The 16,093-nt window shown below is 45.9% G+C and overlaps 1 protein-coding gene across 2 annotated transcripts in view; it reads left to right on the top strand.

Annotated features, from left to right (window-relative positions):
* Positions 1-414: 414 nt before the first annotated feature.
* PID1 (phosphotyrosine interaction domain containing 1) overlaps positions 415-16,093 on the top strand; it is an 81,153-nt gene continuing 65,474 nt past the window's right edge. The window contains exon 1 of one of the 2 annotated variants that reach the window (XM_051626719.1): positions 415-524. In XM_051626719.1, the coding sequence (XP_051482679.1) occupies positions 495-524 (30 nt within the window). In that variant the 5' untranslated portion in view covers positions 415-494. Of the gene's footprint in view, positions 525-669; positions 694-16,093 lie in introns of those variants that run through there. The other variant, XM_051626720.1, reaches the window with a different exon arrangement.

Here is a 16,093-nt window from a genome sequence, read left to right as displayed (position 1 = left end):
TGTTGATGCTGTGGATCAGCTGAGCCTGAGCTCAGTGCTGGTGAGGAGCAGCACCCTCGGCCATGCCAGGGCTGACAAGACAGAAGGGATCCTGGCCCCAGGCACTGGCTCCCTGTGCTCCATGTCCCCTCAATGCCAGCAGCACCAGCAGGGCCCTGGGGAGCAGGACAGCGTCCTGCTGACTTGGAAGTGGTGTAAACTTGTTGAAGAAGAGGAGGGGAAAGTTCCAGCTGCCATGAGGAAGGGTCCCCTCCCTCCTCTCAGGCGGTGCCCAGTGCAGGCAAGCAGGGAGGTTGCGTGCCCGGGGGTGCCGTGTCCCGGGGGTGCCGTGTCCCGGGGGTGCCGTGTCCCGGGGTCCCGGTGGGGCCCGCGCGCGCCCCCTCCCCGGGGTGGGCGGGGCGTGGGCGGGGCCGCGGGGGGCGGGGCGGAGGGGCGCGCGCCCGCCGAGAGCCGCGCGCGGCTGCCGCTCGGCAGCGCCTCCCGCCGCGGGCACCATGTGGCAGCCCGCGACCGAGCGGCTGCAGGTACGGGCGGCGGGGCGGGCCGGGCCGGGTCGGGTCGGGTCGGGTCGGGTCGGGTCGGGTCGGGTCGGGTCGGGACCGGACCGGTCCAGTCCGGTCCGGGGCGGGGCGGGGCGGGGCGGAGGGGCCGAGCCCGCAGAACCCCCCTCAGAGGTCGGCGAGGACTGTGACGGTGAGACCGGGGCCGGCGGAGCATCACCCCCCGATACCGGGAGTTTGTTGCAACTTCTCCCGTCTCCGCAGAGGGGGGGCGTGCGGGGAGGTGGTGGCTGGGGGGACGGGACGGCAGCCACGCCAGGCGCTGCCCCGGCGACGTCCCCGGTCGTGGCTGGCGCTGCCTGGCGGGGCTTTGGTACCGCAGGCGGGGCCGGTGCGGCTGCGGTTCCCTCTGCCCGGGGGGTGGTGCGGCTCATGGGGTCTGGTGGGGGGAGCGCCGTCTGGGGCTTCCCCGCGCACCCTTCAGGTGAGGGGACCCTGCTGGCCCGGTTGCCACCCGCATCTGTGGGCTGGTTCCGCTCCCCCCGCCGCGGTCTCGCGCGGGACTCGCGGAGCGGGGCGCGGGGACCTCAAATCCCGCGGAAGCCTTTTGCCAGCCCCGAATCTCTAGGTCCGGGTGGCTCTTGGAAGCTTGGGACCCCCGCGCCGCCCCCCTCTGCCCTGCCGGGCTGTCCGCACCCTCTTGCTGTGGGTCGGGCTCTGCCGCCCCTGGGCTCTGTCATTTTTTAATGTATGCTTTTATGTATATTTCATATTCCGGGTGAAATCGGAGACTGGAAGAGAGCAAGATGAAATAGAACTCACTTTGTAGGTTCACTGTGTCGACTTCACATAGTTTTCCAGAGCAAGTGTCTAGTGAGAGAGAACTGGACGTTTTAAATAAGGATCAATGGTCTTAGATGATGAGAAGAAAAGGTTGCTATTGCTTTTGCAATTCAAATTGAGAATTTGCTTTGATATCATCAAGCAGAAAATTCAGTGGTTTGATTTGAGTTGATAGTAAACCCAAGCCAAGCAGATCTGTGAGCTTTAATCTGCAACAGCCAGTAATGGGAGTAATTCTTGTTCTTAAAAAGGTGTACTTTACAAGGAAGAACCTGATTTTCAGTGCATAGACATGATATGCCACATCCATATTTTAATTTAATCCAGTGTAAAAAATACTACGCGAGCTTATTATTTATTTGTTTCCCTGTGTTAGCCAGAAACCTTTCTGTACTGAGCACAAGCAGCAAGAATGCCTGTGTTAAGGAGTTAACACAGTTAACTTGGTTGTGGAGGAGTGAGCATCTGCATTGCCTATATTCTGGAGTGGTGGTGCCCCCTCAGGGGATGCTGCTCCAGGGGAAGGACCTGAGATGAGGCAGCACCCAACAGTTGGGGGCAAAGGAGAAAGTGAGGGAAGGGAAAGGGAAAGCTGAGGTTAATAGTGGTATGATGGTCTGGATTATATGGACTGGCTATGTGTCCCCTTTGTGGTATTAGGAGGTGTTAAAAATTTCAAGGTGCTGATACCACAAATACATGACTTGGCCCACAAGAGCTTGCGAGGCTGAAAAGAACAAAGTACTATGTTTTGCAGAGTAAGCTTGAAGTGCAACCTTATTCAGTTACCTCATGTATACTGCACAGGGGTAGGGATCTTGCCTTAGGGAGTGGATGGAAAAGGCCATGTGCTGTGGGGAACCAGGGCTGTATGGAGGGGGGATACTGTCTGGTGGGGGACTCTTGCTGTGCCTCTTGCTTACCAGTTGGGCACAACACAAGCCTGTAACGAGTGGAGTCCTTGCTCTTCCCTGTCACTGGAGGGGAGCCACAAGCACCAGAGATCTCAGCAGTATCCACTGACTTTGTGCAACCTACTGCTGGTAACCTCTAGCTGGAGACTCCAAGCATCCTGAGCCTCCCAAAATAATAAGCACCCATCATTTTGCCTCTGGCCCCAGTTGCTGGGGAAGTGTATGGAGAGCTGTAGCGGCTCTAAAAAAACAAGCCAGAGGGACACAAAATTGCAGAATTAAATGATGCTTTGGACTTGTACCAGCTCTTAAAATGGGGAGAAGGGGAAAGCCACAAGAAGCCCATAATAATTCTGTGTTCACACAAGAGTTTAAATAACAACATAGTGAACAGTGGTTATTGGTGTTATTGGGGTGTTGAAGGGTGACTTACTCCTTGTTCCTGGCTGGCAAGCATATGTTGGAAGGGTGCTGGGCATGGGATTTTGGTTGTAGCAGAGGGGTATTTGGTCACTGGGTAGAGTAGATGGCATCATGTGGTCTCTATTCCTATGTTCTGTGATTATGGGTTATGCCAAGACACTGCTGCAGGATATTTGGGGAATGTATAAAGGCAGGTCCAGCTCTGTCTTCTATAAGTTCTTCTTTGGGCTGATGTATGGGTGCAGAAAGTGTGGAGCTGGCACAGCTTTCTTGTCTTCATGTGGTAGTTGTATGTGATGTAATTTTGACCCAGATGCATCTGGCATTAATATCCAGCCATGGCAAAGCGTAACCCCATCCTAAGTAAGACAGCAGTGAAAATGTTTTAGTCTTTCAGAATATTTCTTTTGGCCTGGTTCAGTGAGGGAAAATGTGACCTGACTTTGGAAGTGACTGCCTTTGTGTGGGTCAGTCCTGCCTTCAAGGCTAAGGTGAACTGTGCATGTTTAACTTAACTGGCAGTGGGCATCGTGGCATGAGGACTTGTGTCATGTTCTGACATGGTTATCTCTGTCTTGTGGGTCTCCTTTCCCAGTCCCATGTACTGTATAATAAGTGTGTGTTCCTGGTGTGTGGCTATTCATGTAAAAGCTAACTTTGTTCTAAATGTGTTTGGTCCCATCAAGTTTCACAGTTTGCTGGAATTTTTGGCGTTGACTAGATGAGTGCAATTCCAGTAGTTAGGTCAGTAGCAGAGCTCATGGATATGCAATGAGAATGAAGAGTCATCAGCAGCTGGGCTACAAAAATGCAGTGAGCTGGGGCATGAGCTGGACATTTCCCCATTGCTGTTGTGGTGACTTGCTGCTGAAAGCTTCATCTGCTGCTGAAATGCACCCCTCTTCTAGGGGCTTTGGTTTCTGGCTTTGCTGGAATAAGCTATAATAAATAGTTTTTTGGTTTTGTGGTGGTTTTATCACTGCTGTCCACTCCACTTCTCACTGATGGAAACTTTTCCTGTTATCCTGCTGCTTAATGAAGAAGCCTTGCTGTTTCTGATGAATTAAATGGATTAGAAGAATAAGCTAGAGAAATGTAAATACCCAGGTTTCTGGAATTTCCTTGAAAATATACTACTGTGAAGCCTGCTTTCTCTTCTGCTGTTCCTTTCCTTTCCCTTTTTGTGATTCATTCACTAATAGCAACATTACAGTTATGTGTATTTTCTCCAAAGTTAGTGGGACATTCAGCTCCACGGGAAACTGCCCAGCTGGGACGCTGCAGGAATGTAGCATAGGGATCAGTGAGTCTCTGCTGCTGCACTCAAGAAGGTTGTGATTTTGCAAGAAATACGGGCATTAGTGTTATTAATGTAAAAAAAGATTATTTGTGGTTTTCTTTTGAAGACATTTTCCTCTCCAGTTTCTCTGGTGGTGTTCCTGGTCTGTATTCATTATAATGTGGGTGAATGTAATGAACAAGTGAGTGCCTCCCCGTCTCCTCTGCTGGAGCAGCAACCTGGGAGGCCTTCAGGTATTTAAGGTCTGTTCTTTCTGCTGGGAACACTGGTGCTCCAGCCCTGGGCTTGCTGTACCTACTGGGTATGGTTTTCTGTGCTGTGTTTGCAGCAGGGTGGATCAATGGTTGCAAGCAGTGCGCTCTTTCGGCTCGATGTTTGTGGCAGCAGCACTAGTTGAAATGATGCTGAAACTCTTCTGAAATCTTTCTTTAAAGTTATTTCCAAATGTACCTTCTGTGTCTGGCATGGGATGTGAGGGTTGGGAGCCTTCAGTGGACCAGCTGGGATTTTTGGAGTCACTGGCCTCGGCAATGGTCCCGTGAGGACTCTGCAGTGGTTTTGGAAACTAGTAAGGTCTTCACGCAGTTTCGCGTGCCTGTCTGAGAGATGACTGCTCTTTGCTTTGAAACCTAAATTTTCCTGGAAGCTTGATGCCAGACATTGTTTCTAGATAATAAATCCCAGTGGGTACATAGTTTCCGAGGTCATGCTGTTTATAAGTCCTGTTTATAAGTTTCCCTGCTTCTCTTAACATGTGTGGGTAATAGGGATCACTGTGTTCAAATGCACTTCCTGGAGCAGGAGAAGCAGCAGTGCTGGTGCTGCTCGGCTTGGCACTGTGATGCTGAGCATCCCTGAGCTGTGCCCACAGTCCCTCCTGTTGGAGAGGCTCTTGCTTTTCTTCTGCAGGCGATGGAGTTGGTGGGCTCGCATGGGTGGGGGCCAGGTGGCAGGGAGCAGACAGGTGCTGTGTTGTGGAGCTGGCTCCTATCCCACATCCTGCCCCTGCCCGTGGGTCTGGACATGAAAAAGTTGCTTTTTCAGATGCTTTTCTTGGGCAAGCAGTTGTCTCTTGCCAAGCAGTCACTTGGTTCTGCTATTGCTTGGCCTGCCTCAAACCACTGGAGGGCAGCAAGAGAGACCTCCCTTGCTGCCTGCTGACCCCAGCCCAGTCAGCTGCCTCCCTGCTTTGGGGCTGAGCATCGTTTGGTGAAGTGGCTTCCTAAGGACCTACAAACAGCCAAGTGTTCATGTTAGGACTCAAGTGATTCTCTGTCCACTCACCTGGAAGTTTTATATTCTTACCAAAACCCATGGTTTTGGGTCGTTTCTGGGCAAAGTTTTAATAGCTGAGGGTTTCATCATATTCTTGTGCTGCTACAATTTATTTATTGCATAATGTATAGTTCTGCATCTCTTCTAATGTGCTTTGAAATACTGTGAGGGAGAGCTGCAGGTGGGTAAGATGAGATGAAGTGAAGGGGGTGACACTGGGCAGGAAGCTTCAGATCCTTTGCTGAGGCAGGTTTGATTCCTTGAACCTGAAGGCTTGATTTTACCCTCATGTAACTTGTGCAGCCCCTCTGCAGTTCATGGGAAATAGGTTTGTGTAAAGTTGCTTTACCACAGTCTTTGAGATGTAAGTGTAATTCACCTCCACGTTGTTAGGATATAGCAGTAAAAACACAGTGGAGGAATTGATGGAAGGGAAAATAGTGAAAGCAGCAATGTTGAGGGTGTTGCTGCTTGCTTTCTGGCCCGCCTGCAAGCGCTGCCCAGTGAGGCTTCATAAACAGACTGCTTGTTTTGCTGGGATTTGTTATGCTACCCTGTAACTGTGCCTCTTGAATGTACTGATACATTCAGACTGAGATGATAGACCCTCTTGCTAAATACGTGCATATTATGTGTATCCACTACCACCTAGTATACACATTAAACGTCTTCCCATTTCAGGAGCATTTAAACTCTTCACCAAAGATCAGCTCTGGGCAGCGCTAGCCATGTGCCATGGCTTTGAGGTAAACATAAATTGGTTTTATGCCAATGTTTGTTTGCATCTGTTCAGATGTAATGTGGTTTTAGGTGCTGTTGCTGCTTTCAAATGAGCTTCTCATCTTTCTAGTATATGCTTGGTGTTCAGATGCATACATCTATTAAAAAACACAGTATACAGTGAGTTGAAACAATTGTTTCCCAACTTTTAAAAGCATATGGAAAAACTCTTTGTTAAACCAAACACAAACGGATTGTAAGTGTAAAGCACACAAACAGCTGTCTAGGCAGAAACCTCTGCAAGACGTGTAACAGGACTGATACTACTACTGAGCTCTGGTTTTATTAAGTATTATGTCAGAAGGAAAAAGTGAAAAGTATTTGAAATCTAAGCTTGAGTCATGTGGATGCAAATGTCTGGGAAGTCTTACAGCCTAATGTTTTGGCACTATATATCTTCAGAATATCTTCCAAGGCATCAAAGTTTTTGCACTGGTTTGCTGCTATGACTTCACAGCAGTCAGGGATCTTTAAAACAAAGCTCTCTGATTCCAGCAAGCTCATCTGGCACCACTTAACTTGGGCAATTTCTTTTTTCTACATTATGTATTCTTTGTAAAAAATGAATGGCTGTGGAAAAAAGCTAATTTTGGGAAGCATTCTGTGACCAAAAGAAAACCAAAATCAGTGACTGCCTTGTGGAAAGCCCCCTGAGAAATGATCTGAAGGGTAAGTTCATAGTGTACTACTAGTTTCTGTTTACAAAGCTGACGGGCTGTTTGATGACCAATAAAAAAAAAAAAAAGAGCTGGTTTCCTTGAAGGAAGACAAAATAAAGCATTCAGTTTAAATAGTTCAGAATTTTAACTGCCTGTTTCTTATTTTCCCTTTGTCCCTGGTGGCAGCTGGCAGGACAGTCAGCAGTGGTGTGTCCAGAGTGGTCCCATTTGTTCCCTTCCAACTGTGATTATGTTTGCAGCAGACGGACCTTCAGCTGGGTGGCTTTGTGCAAGCATCCTCTTGCTGGGAGCAGTGCCGGCGTGACTTCATTTGTGACTTGGCTCTCTGTGGGACCAAGAGTAGAGTCTGGCCCAGAGACATGTAAATGTGTAGCTGAAAAATCCCTTTAAACAATGTTCTGTACTTGCTTTCCACGCTGCCCCCCCCCCCAGCCGTAATGTATTATAATTGGGCTTTTTTGCAGTATTATCCTTGTGGGCTGTTTCTGCATAAGTGCATCAAGACCCTTTGACCAAGTATTTTAAATGTGGGTGATAGTAAATGTGTCCTGAAAAGACCTAGTATGGCTTATCACGATTTGTTTTTCCTGCTGAAATACCGAAAATATGGAATGGCTAATATAAATCTTTGATGTGCAGAATCTTAGGGAAAAAATAATAATTGTGTATTTCTGGTATTTTATATTATTTTATTGATGGCACTTCACAAAAAATTATACACAGCCCCAGAATTATTAAGTTGATCTTGTTGCACTGACCCTTACCTTAGCAGTTCAGTGATGGTTTCTGAAGTGTTGGTCTTTCTGAAGAACCTCAATACATGTTTTCATCAGGGACATTTAAACAGTAGTCACTTTTCTGACAAAATGCTTATCAGTGGTAGTATTTCTGATGTTGATTTGGAAATGTAAAAATTTGGCCATTCCAGCTGTTTGCCTCTGTTCACTTGCAGGCTTCCTTCACCATGTCATGCTGAGTGCTCCAAGGGAGGATGTGGGAGTCCTGGAGCAGGTTGGGGGCCTTTTTTTTTTTTTTTTTTTTTTTTTTTGGCAGTTCCAGTCCCCTTTCACAGCTTAATGGCTGGTTGTGCTTCCAGGCCATACTAACAGCTACTTTTTCACCTGAGTTAATAGTAATAAGAATGATTACTGACTGAGCTATCCTGCAGGTAGGTGTGGTGCTGTTTGGTTTGGGGTCTCTGTGCCGTAGCACTGGTGCAATTGGTGCTTTTGTGCCATACCCCTTCGTGATGATGGGTCTGTGGCAGGCCAGATAACTTTCAAATGCCTCCTCATGTGACTGTGTTATCTCCAGATATATTTAATAGGAACTGCCAAGAACACTGAGAGCAGACAAAGTTAATTAAATGTCCTGAAGCAGATTTGTGGTCACTTCTTTCTTCCCATGCCAGGCTCCCTCTGAGTTTGAGAGATGATTATTCCATACATTTCGTGTGGAGCTTTCAGGATTACCTTGGAGTAAGTTTCCAAGTATTCAGAGCCTCCATTTATGGCCAGACTTTTCCAGAAAGCACTTTATTTGGTGGACCAAGCTCTTCTGAAAACTTGTCCACTCATTTGGTGCCTGGAGAGAAGTGATGGTGCCACTGGTAGAGTAGCTATCCTGGAGACCTTGCAGTGGGATCTGGCCCAAGCTCCACTGGAGTCAGTACCGACCTTGAGCCTGACTAGATTGTGGAGCAGGGCAACAATCCTGCCCATCAGACTGTTACAGGACATCCAGAAACTTTGTACAGTCTCATTTAAAAAAAACATTTCTCCATGCTAGGGAGCTTCCTGCTGAGAGTGACTGCTGGCTGGGAGCCAGGGCGAAGGCATCTGGGGTCGCCTTGGGCCAAGGGCATGGGGTCTTCCATGGTGATGGTGGCAACATCAAGTACACCATCTGTGCCTTCAAGTTTCTAGCTCTCCACTCCTTCTCTGAGCCCGGGTGTTGAGAGACAGAAGAGATGGGTGGACACAGCATTTCCTCTCTGAATGGCTGCAAGAGGAGGCTCCCTGGAGTGAATCTCAGCTGCTCTGCAGCTTCCCTGTAGCTGGGAAGGAGCTTTCCCGCTGTCAGAATTAATTCCTGCTTCCTGAGCTGGTGATGATGATACTTAGCTGAAAGTGGTACTGTTCCACAGGGACAGGGGAGGGCGGGAATTATCTCTTCCTCCAGTTATTCTGTTTGAAAAAATAGGTGAATTAAAATTCTGTTATTATTTATTAAAACCACCCAGTCCAAATTAATATGCTGAACTTGGTTTGTAGTGTTAAGAAATCTTGTCCTCAGTTTTATAATATTTCCTTCTGCTGGGGACAGGGACATCATGAGAAGAGTTGTGACATGGTGTGCTGGTTCTGGCTCCAGCTTGGAGCTGGAGAGCATAAAGACAAATGGCAAAATTGTTAGAAAAAAATACATCAGACTTTAAGGTTTTAATCTTTTCTTCCCTGATTTGTGACTATTTATTTAACAGAAGCTTTTGCCCATTTTTAGCTTTTCCATCTGGAATTTATTATATTTTACTGCTTTTTTTGACCAGGAAAGTACTCTTTGGAACTTGGGCAAGCACCAGGCTGCAGCTCCCATGCTGCCTGGGTGTCAGGGCATCGCCTGCCCCTCTGCCCTGGCTTGTGGGGCTGTGGGGGGTGGCAGGGAATGTCTTTTGTCTTACAGAAAACTGGCAACTTAAACATCAGATTAACAGGAGTAAGTCAACACAAAGGTTGGAGAGAGGATTTTGGCTGTCTGTTGCTTTGTAGCTGGGGATTTGAAATTGTCTGATGGGCTGCGTGATGTTTTAATGGGACTTTTGTGAGGGGGCCGAGGAAGTATTACTTCCAGGTACAGAAACGAGCAATGTAGCAGGTTTCTTGCATGGAGATATTTTAAGGCAGAAGTGAACCCAAACCTGAAAGAATTTGCATGTATGTGCAGAGGATGAAATGAAATATTTCTATAGTGTCCATAGTGCCTTCTGTGCTGCCAGTTCCAATACTGCTGAATGACATTAAATAAGTTTTAATGTGGTGTGTTTTTTTCTGATTTGTGGGTTTTTTTTGTTTATTTTTAAAAACATTATTTTATTTTCCCCTAGTCCATGGGGATTTTCCATGCTTGACTATAAATTTTAATCAGAAAATGCAGAAGCTTGAATCTTGTCCCAGTGCTTTTAAGAAGGAGCCTGTACAGTGTAGATCTGCACAGGCTTCAGTTTTCACAGCTGTGCTCTGTTGTTTGGATTAGAATAAGAAGGAAGGATATTTTGGAAATTGTATGCCGATCCTCTCGATAGTTTGGCTGAAAGGGCCTATTGAGCTTGGTACTGTATGTTTGAGAAAATCCTGGTAGTAAAGACAGCTTTGGTGCCTCCTGCTAAAATGAACTGCTGGAGGGGTGTTTATGCTGTGTGCTGCTGGGTGGCTAATTTTTCTGGTAGGCAGTGAGGAGTGAACTCAGCAGTGATTCCTGCAACACCCAGAGCCTGATGGTCCTCCTGCTGAGGCCAAGGGGCAGGGGTTGGCCCTGACTCTGCACTGGCCCTTGGCAGGCTGGGCTGTTCCAGGAGCTGGGGATTGAGGAGCCTGGCTGCTGTCTAAGCTGTGGTCAGGACTGGTGGTTGGGATGATGGGGGAGTGGATTCTTGTTGGTGGGGCATCAGTACTGAGGTCTGGAGAAGAGATGTTGCTCTCTATGAGACTGGACAGTTCACTTTGATAAACAAACTTAAGAATGCAGTCTTATCTCCGTGCCTTTGAATCCATTAACTTTTATCTTGCCATTTGAGATGACAATGTAACTTTTCTTTGGTTTATAAGGAATGCTAGGAAGCATCGGTCTGTGAGTAACTGTTCTGTTTTGATCTGGTCTTTAGAGGCTCTTTTTGCCTTGAAAAGCCTGAAGCTTGGTGTGAGGACCTGTAACATTTTTCAAAGGGCAATGTTTTAATTTAAGATACAGAGTTGCTGGGGAAGGAAGACTTGCAGAGTTCAAAAGGTTACAGGAGTAGGATGTGTCCTGCTGTTGCCTTTTCCTGGAGATCAGTGTGGCAATATTCAGTTTTTTCTCTTTACCGTAGCTTTGAGGTTGCATTTGACTCCTCACGTCTCCCCTTTGCAATCCTGCAGCTTCTGGTACCAGGGCGCACACTCCAAGGAGTTACCCTGCTGTAAAGGCGTGGGATTTTGTTTCCCTTGACAGCTCTCAAGGACAGAGTTCTGATCATTTCCTGGAGGTGTCCAGTGGGGACTGGGGCTGCCTTGTGTAGGAAACAGCCCTGTCAGAAATGCCAGGCTTGCTGCAGGTTCTGCAGAGGCGAGGAGCCTTTCTGTGTGTCATAGTGAGCCTGTGACCAGTTTTTAGATGAAGGAGATGAGTGCCTTTCATAATCAAGGGTGATGAAAAGCACTGGCACTTCAGGGCAGTGAAAAATATTCACTGAAGTTTTAGTTAGTCACCGCTTAACTGTTCCTTTCTAAAAGCCACTCTCCTGCACCCTTCTTATGTTTACAATGCTGACAAGTTTCAGGCTGCAGACGTGGTGGATCTCATCTACCCTAAGGAGAGTCACATTTGAAGAGGTGGTGTGCTGCAAGTGATTGCTGAAATGAGTTGTGACAAGATCTTTATCTGGAAAGTGACACCTCAGAGCTGCAGCTTAGGGATTTCAGTCTCATGGCCAGACAAGCTCCTGGCTTTCTGAGCCTGGGCGCCTGCAGGTCAGAGCAGGGGTCCAGAAGTGTGGGGCAGCAAGGTCTGTGTAGATGGAGCTATCTGGGGATGATTGCCAGAAATATAGAATCTGAGGAGGCTTTGGACTAATGTAAAATGTTTTGTAGAGATGTAGAGCTTTGGGGGGTGGGAGGAGCAGGTCAGCAGCTGGGGACTAGAGAGGTCTGAGTGGTCTGTGGCCAGGCACAGCATGGGAGCCCTGTCTGCAGAAACCTTGCACTGAAACAGCTCACTTCTGCTTGGTTACAAGAAACATATGTATGTTAAATGATTTTCAGAGGGTACATATATTGTCTTTCTAGATTAGGATTTTTATTTCTCATCTTCAGAAGTTATTACTGCTGCTTACATGGTATTAGAAAAATAGCCACATGCAGTGGGCAGCATTGACCAGGGAAATGGCTGTACCTTGTTTGTTCTAAGTTTACTGCACCGGTTCTGGAAGTAACAGCCTGACCTTTCATTTCTGTTATGGTCTGAGGGTGTTCTTACGTGGGTGTGGAGCTTTCCAAGATAAACAAAGTGAATGTGGTTTGGCATTTATATCACTGATGTTATATCAAGCTAGAGAATTTCAGAATCTATTAATGTCTAAAGAAATGTAATTTTGTTCACTTGGGTATAAACTTTGCCCCTGTACATATGGGGGTCTTTTTTTTTTTTGTTCAAATTCCAGTCTTAATAATGGTATAAATCTAAGTGCAATCACTAATGCCAGTGTTGGAGTTTCTTCTTGTTTCTTCTACTTCATGTGTTTTTGAGGGTTTAAATCTTACCTGATTTTTTTTTTTTAATTCCCTTTCTTTTTTGAAGAGTAGATATATGTGACAAGATTTAGTGTCTAAGACAGCTGAACGGAACATTTCTGTGTTAGTCTTTTTAGAAAGCGTGTGTTATTGAAGCCATTCCTAACTGGGCCCTTAACAGTGTTTGGCCAAGGGGCTGCTACGTATTGGACAGAGGAATGTTTGTGTTGTGCTGTGAGCTCTCTGCCTGCTTGCTTTAGGGTAGGGTGTGGGGGAAAACCACTTTACACAATATTTATGGAAGGTTTAAAAAGCCTCACAGTCGCACGGTTCCTCCCTCTGTGCAGGGCTGTGGTGGCTGCCATAGGCAGCAGGCTCAGAGCCTCCCTGGCTGTTGGCCCCATGGTGCCCACAGCTGCCCCGAGACTTTGGGGCTCCTGTCTGGCTTCAGCAAATACTGCTGGTTTTCAGCTGAAAACCATATTTCTCACTTGTGAATCCAGTCTGCTTGTGAGGCCTTTTCTTATTTTTGTATTTCTTGCAAAAACTGAAATATATTTACTTCTTTGAGGGGTTTAAAATGCCTGCTCTGCTTTTTTTTTTTCTTTTTTTAAATTTTATTTTTTTGTCCCCCTCCCCTCAGCATTTTTTAAGAACAAAAAAGTATTTCTTGCCCAGCAGCCATCATTGCAGAGATGGAGTTAGAGAGCGGTCTGCCTTGTCCTGGGAAAAAAAAACAAACAACATTGCTCCCAACATTCTCTTAATCTCAAATTCATATGTGGGACAATAGGAAATTGCTGTCGTATTCTTCTTTATGACCCTAAAATAACTCTGGTAATGCTTGTTATTTACTTATTTATTAAACAGCTTTCTGGGAGGTTTTAAAATCTTGTCTCCTTGCTGAGTTTTACAACTCAGTATACACCTGCATAAAATCATACTGAAATATTTGCTTTAAAAATGACCTAGTCCTTACAGTGTTGTACATGACTTCCCAATATAGTTGGTAAAGTGATATTGTGAGTTTGAGGAGTCAGATAACAAAGTCACTGTTAATCACTGCGATTGTGCTACAGAACCATCAACATGGAGCAGTTATGGCTCTGTAATATAGTTTACAGAAAATACAGTCTTTGTAGTATCCCAGTTAGTAGGTGTCAACACACAGCAGTACAGTTTTGTTTAAGATACAGTTTTATTAAAGACCTAAGAGGGCTGTCTGGATAAAGGAGCAGGTGAAGGCTCCCTTTGCAATACCACCTCATATCTGAACAGTGGGATCAGCTGGCCATGGAGGGAGCAGGAATGTCGGGACCACTCCAGGGGACTCTGATTATTTTTCAATGGGAACAAGCTGATACAGCACAACCTGTCTATCTATTATTTTTCCCTGGGTGTGAAGGAATGAGTTTCAACCATTTCATCACCTTCTCATCAGCTTTTCTACCCAAAAGGAAGGGATCACAGTGTCTGTGCCAGCAATGCCAAGGTGACATGGTGCACTGGTCCCTGACACTGGGCACGAGCATTTCCCTGGTGAAGAGAGGCTGTGATGCCGGAAGAACATCCCTTGCTTTGCCCAAGTGATTCACAATACTTGGAAATTGCTGCCACAGTCTTTGGTCCTTCTGAGCCTTCCTGTGTATGTGTATGGGTACAAACAGGGTGTGGAGATGCTGACGTTCTGATCTCCAGCAGAGCAGGAATTTGGGTTGGCATCACACACAGTTGTAGGGAATGGGGCTGTAATCTTGTACTCTGTAGAAATCTCATGTGTGTGGTGGTGTTTGCATGGGTCCAGCCTTCAAACAAGGCTTTGAAAGAGAGTTTGGAGGCAGGTACCTGCCTGAGACTTCTGTGTTACTCCCAGACACTTGTCTGCCTGGATAGGTCTGAGCAGGAGCTAATGGGCTCCATAGCAAAAGTTTGAGCTGAAACTCTGCTCCGGGATTTACTGCTGGGGCTGGTTATCCCCCCTGGTGGTTTACTGCACCTGTGTGCAGATCCAGGGTCTACTAGGAAATATTTAATGCCCTTGTGCTTGGTACACCGGGAGGTCGAAAGAGAATGTGTTTTTTCTAGCTAATTGTGTCCTCTTGCAAACTAATTGTAAGTAAAATAAAGGCAAAGGAAAGCATGCGGGGTCTGACCAGCTCTTAGTAATGTCTGAACCAACTAGTCCAATGCTGGGGACTTGATTTAGGTGCACTTTTGAAGTTCTACCCTGTGTAGCTTGTCTTAACTTTCACTGTGTGGTTTTGGTTGTTTGTGGTTTTGGTTTTTTATTTGTTTTGCTTTTCCCTAAGCCAATGGGTCAATATAAAGAATGTTTACCAAGGACATGTGGGAGAGCTGGGGGAAAAAAAAAAGATAGTTGGTACCAGCATTTACTTTATAGATACTTCCTGGGAAGTTCACGGTGAAGGGTCTAATGGGCAGGATGCTCACTTACAAGGATCATGTTTACAAAGATCTGGAATTTATCTCCATTCTTGTGTTGTTTTTGGTGTTGGAGGGATGTGTCCTCTTTGGACCTAGCACAAGATCAGCAGGGCACTCTGGGCAGCCGGGAGGCTGCCCACTTCCCTGCCATATGAAGGAGTGTGTCCTTGTTTTCCTCTCTTGGTTGTTTTGCCCTTTCCTCCCAGAGCAGCCAGACCTTGGATGCTGTGTGTCCATCTGCCAAGATACTGGATGGACAAAGGCTAGGTCCTTGTCTGAGGAGCTGAAGAGGTACAACAGGGAGCAAGATTATTTCAGTCTTTAATGTGCATGTTTCAATTAATATCTTATTAACGCCTAAATCCATGTGGTTACTAGTATAAATATTTATTCTTGGTATGTAGCTTTAGATATGTGGTAGGATTAATGCTAAATTGTTAGTACTCGCTGTAAGTAAAATCAGTTTGTCAGGCTACTTCTTTATTTTATTTTATTTGCAAAACGGTAGACACAAACAAGGTTCAGATGGCCAGAGCCTCCAGAATTTCACTTTCCTAATTGAAAAATGTCGGCCTTTGACATTAATAAATAATTTAGCTAGTATGTTATTTAGTCACTGGGGAGAAATTGAATTGACTGTTAACAACCATCCTTCACTAGTAGATGGTATTGCTAAGCTATAGCTCACAGCTCTTAAGCTTTGAGCTTAGGGCATTTTTTAAATATATATTATAAAATCTCAATTCCATTGTATTTGCTAACATTTTATTCTGGAATACCGTAACTTAAAAAAACCCTGGAAGGTGTACAAAAGACATCCTTCTGTATCCTCTGAGGTCTAATAAATTATTTAGACAATGTGTGGGGATTAGCTGTTTATTGAACTACCACAGTAAACAAGTAATTAATTCTCATAAAAATGTACACTGTGCTTGGTGTGTGGATTTCATGGAGTCTTCTGGAAAAGAAAATATTTTTCTCTAAAAAGCACTTCCTACCCAGTGACTAGCTGTAAAAGAAACAGCTTGAAAATATTTCCTGGCTGAAGGAAAGGATCAGTGCATACTTTTAGTCTGCCATTGTGGTTAACATCACTGTGTTTTTTTAGCACTTCTTCAGGTTTTCTCAGTTTTATGTACCTAGTGTTAATAAACATGGGTACAGAAATAATTGTCTGAGCCAACTCATTTGATCTTTTATTTTGCTAATGCTGATGCTGGGTTTTTGCAAAGGATAATCTGAGGATTCAGGCTTGGCTTTGCTCCTGTTTGAAATCGCTGTTAAAACACTGATGACTTTGCTGCTAGATCCGTGGCCTGAGGGCTCTGCATTGGGTCTTTTTTTTTTTTAAAGGCCTAGATCAGTGGGAAAAGGGGAAGGGGATGAGGGGCTGAGGTGAGTGGAGCATTGTCGGGGGTGTGTCCCACATGCAGTAGTGCAAGCACAAGCT

This window comes from Apus apus, chromosome 8, assembly GCF_020740795.1.
Source record: "Apus apus isolate bApuApu2 chromosome 8, bApuApu2.pri.cur, whole genome shotgun sequence".
Lineage (NCBI taxonomy): Eukaryota > Metazoa > Chordata > Aves > Apodiformes > Apodidae > Apus > Apus apus.
Note: the sequence above shows the minus strand (reverse complement) of the source record. Positions and strands in the feature narration are given on the sequence as shown.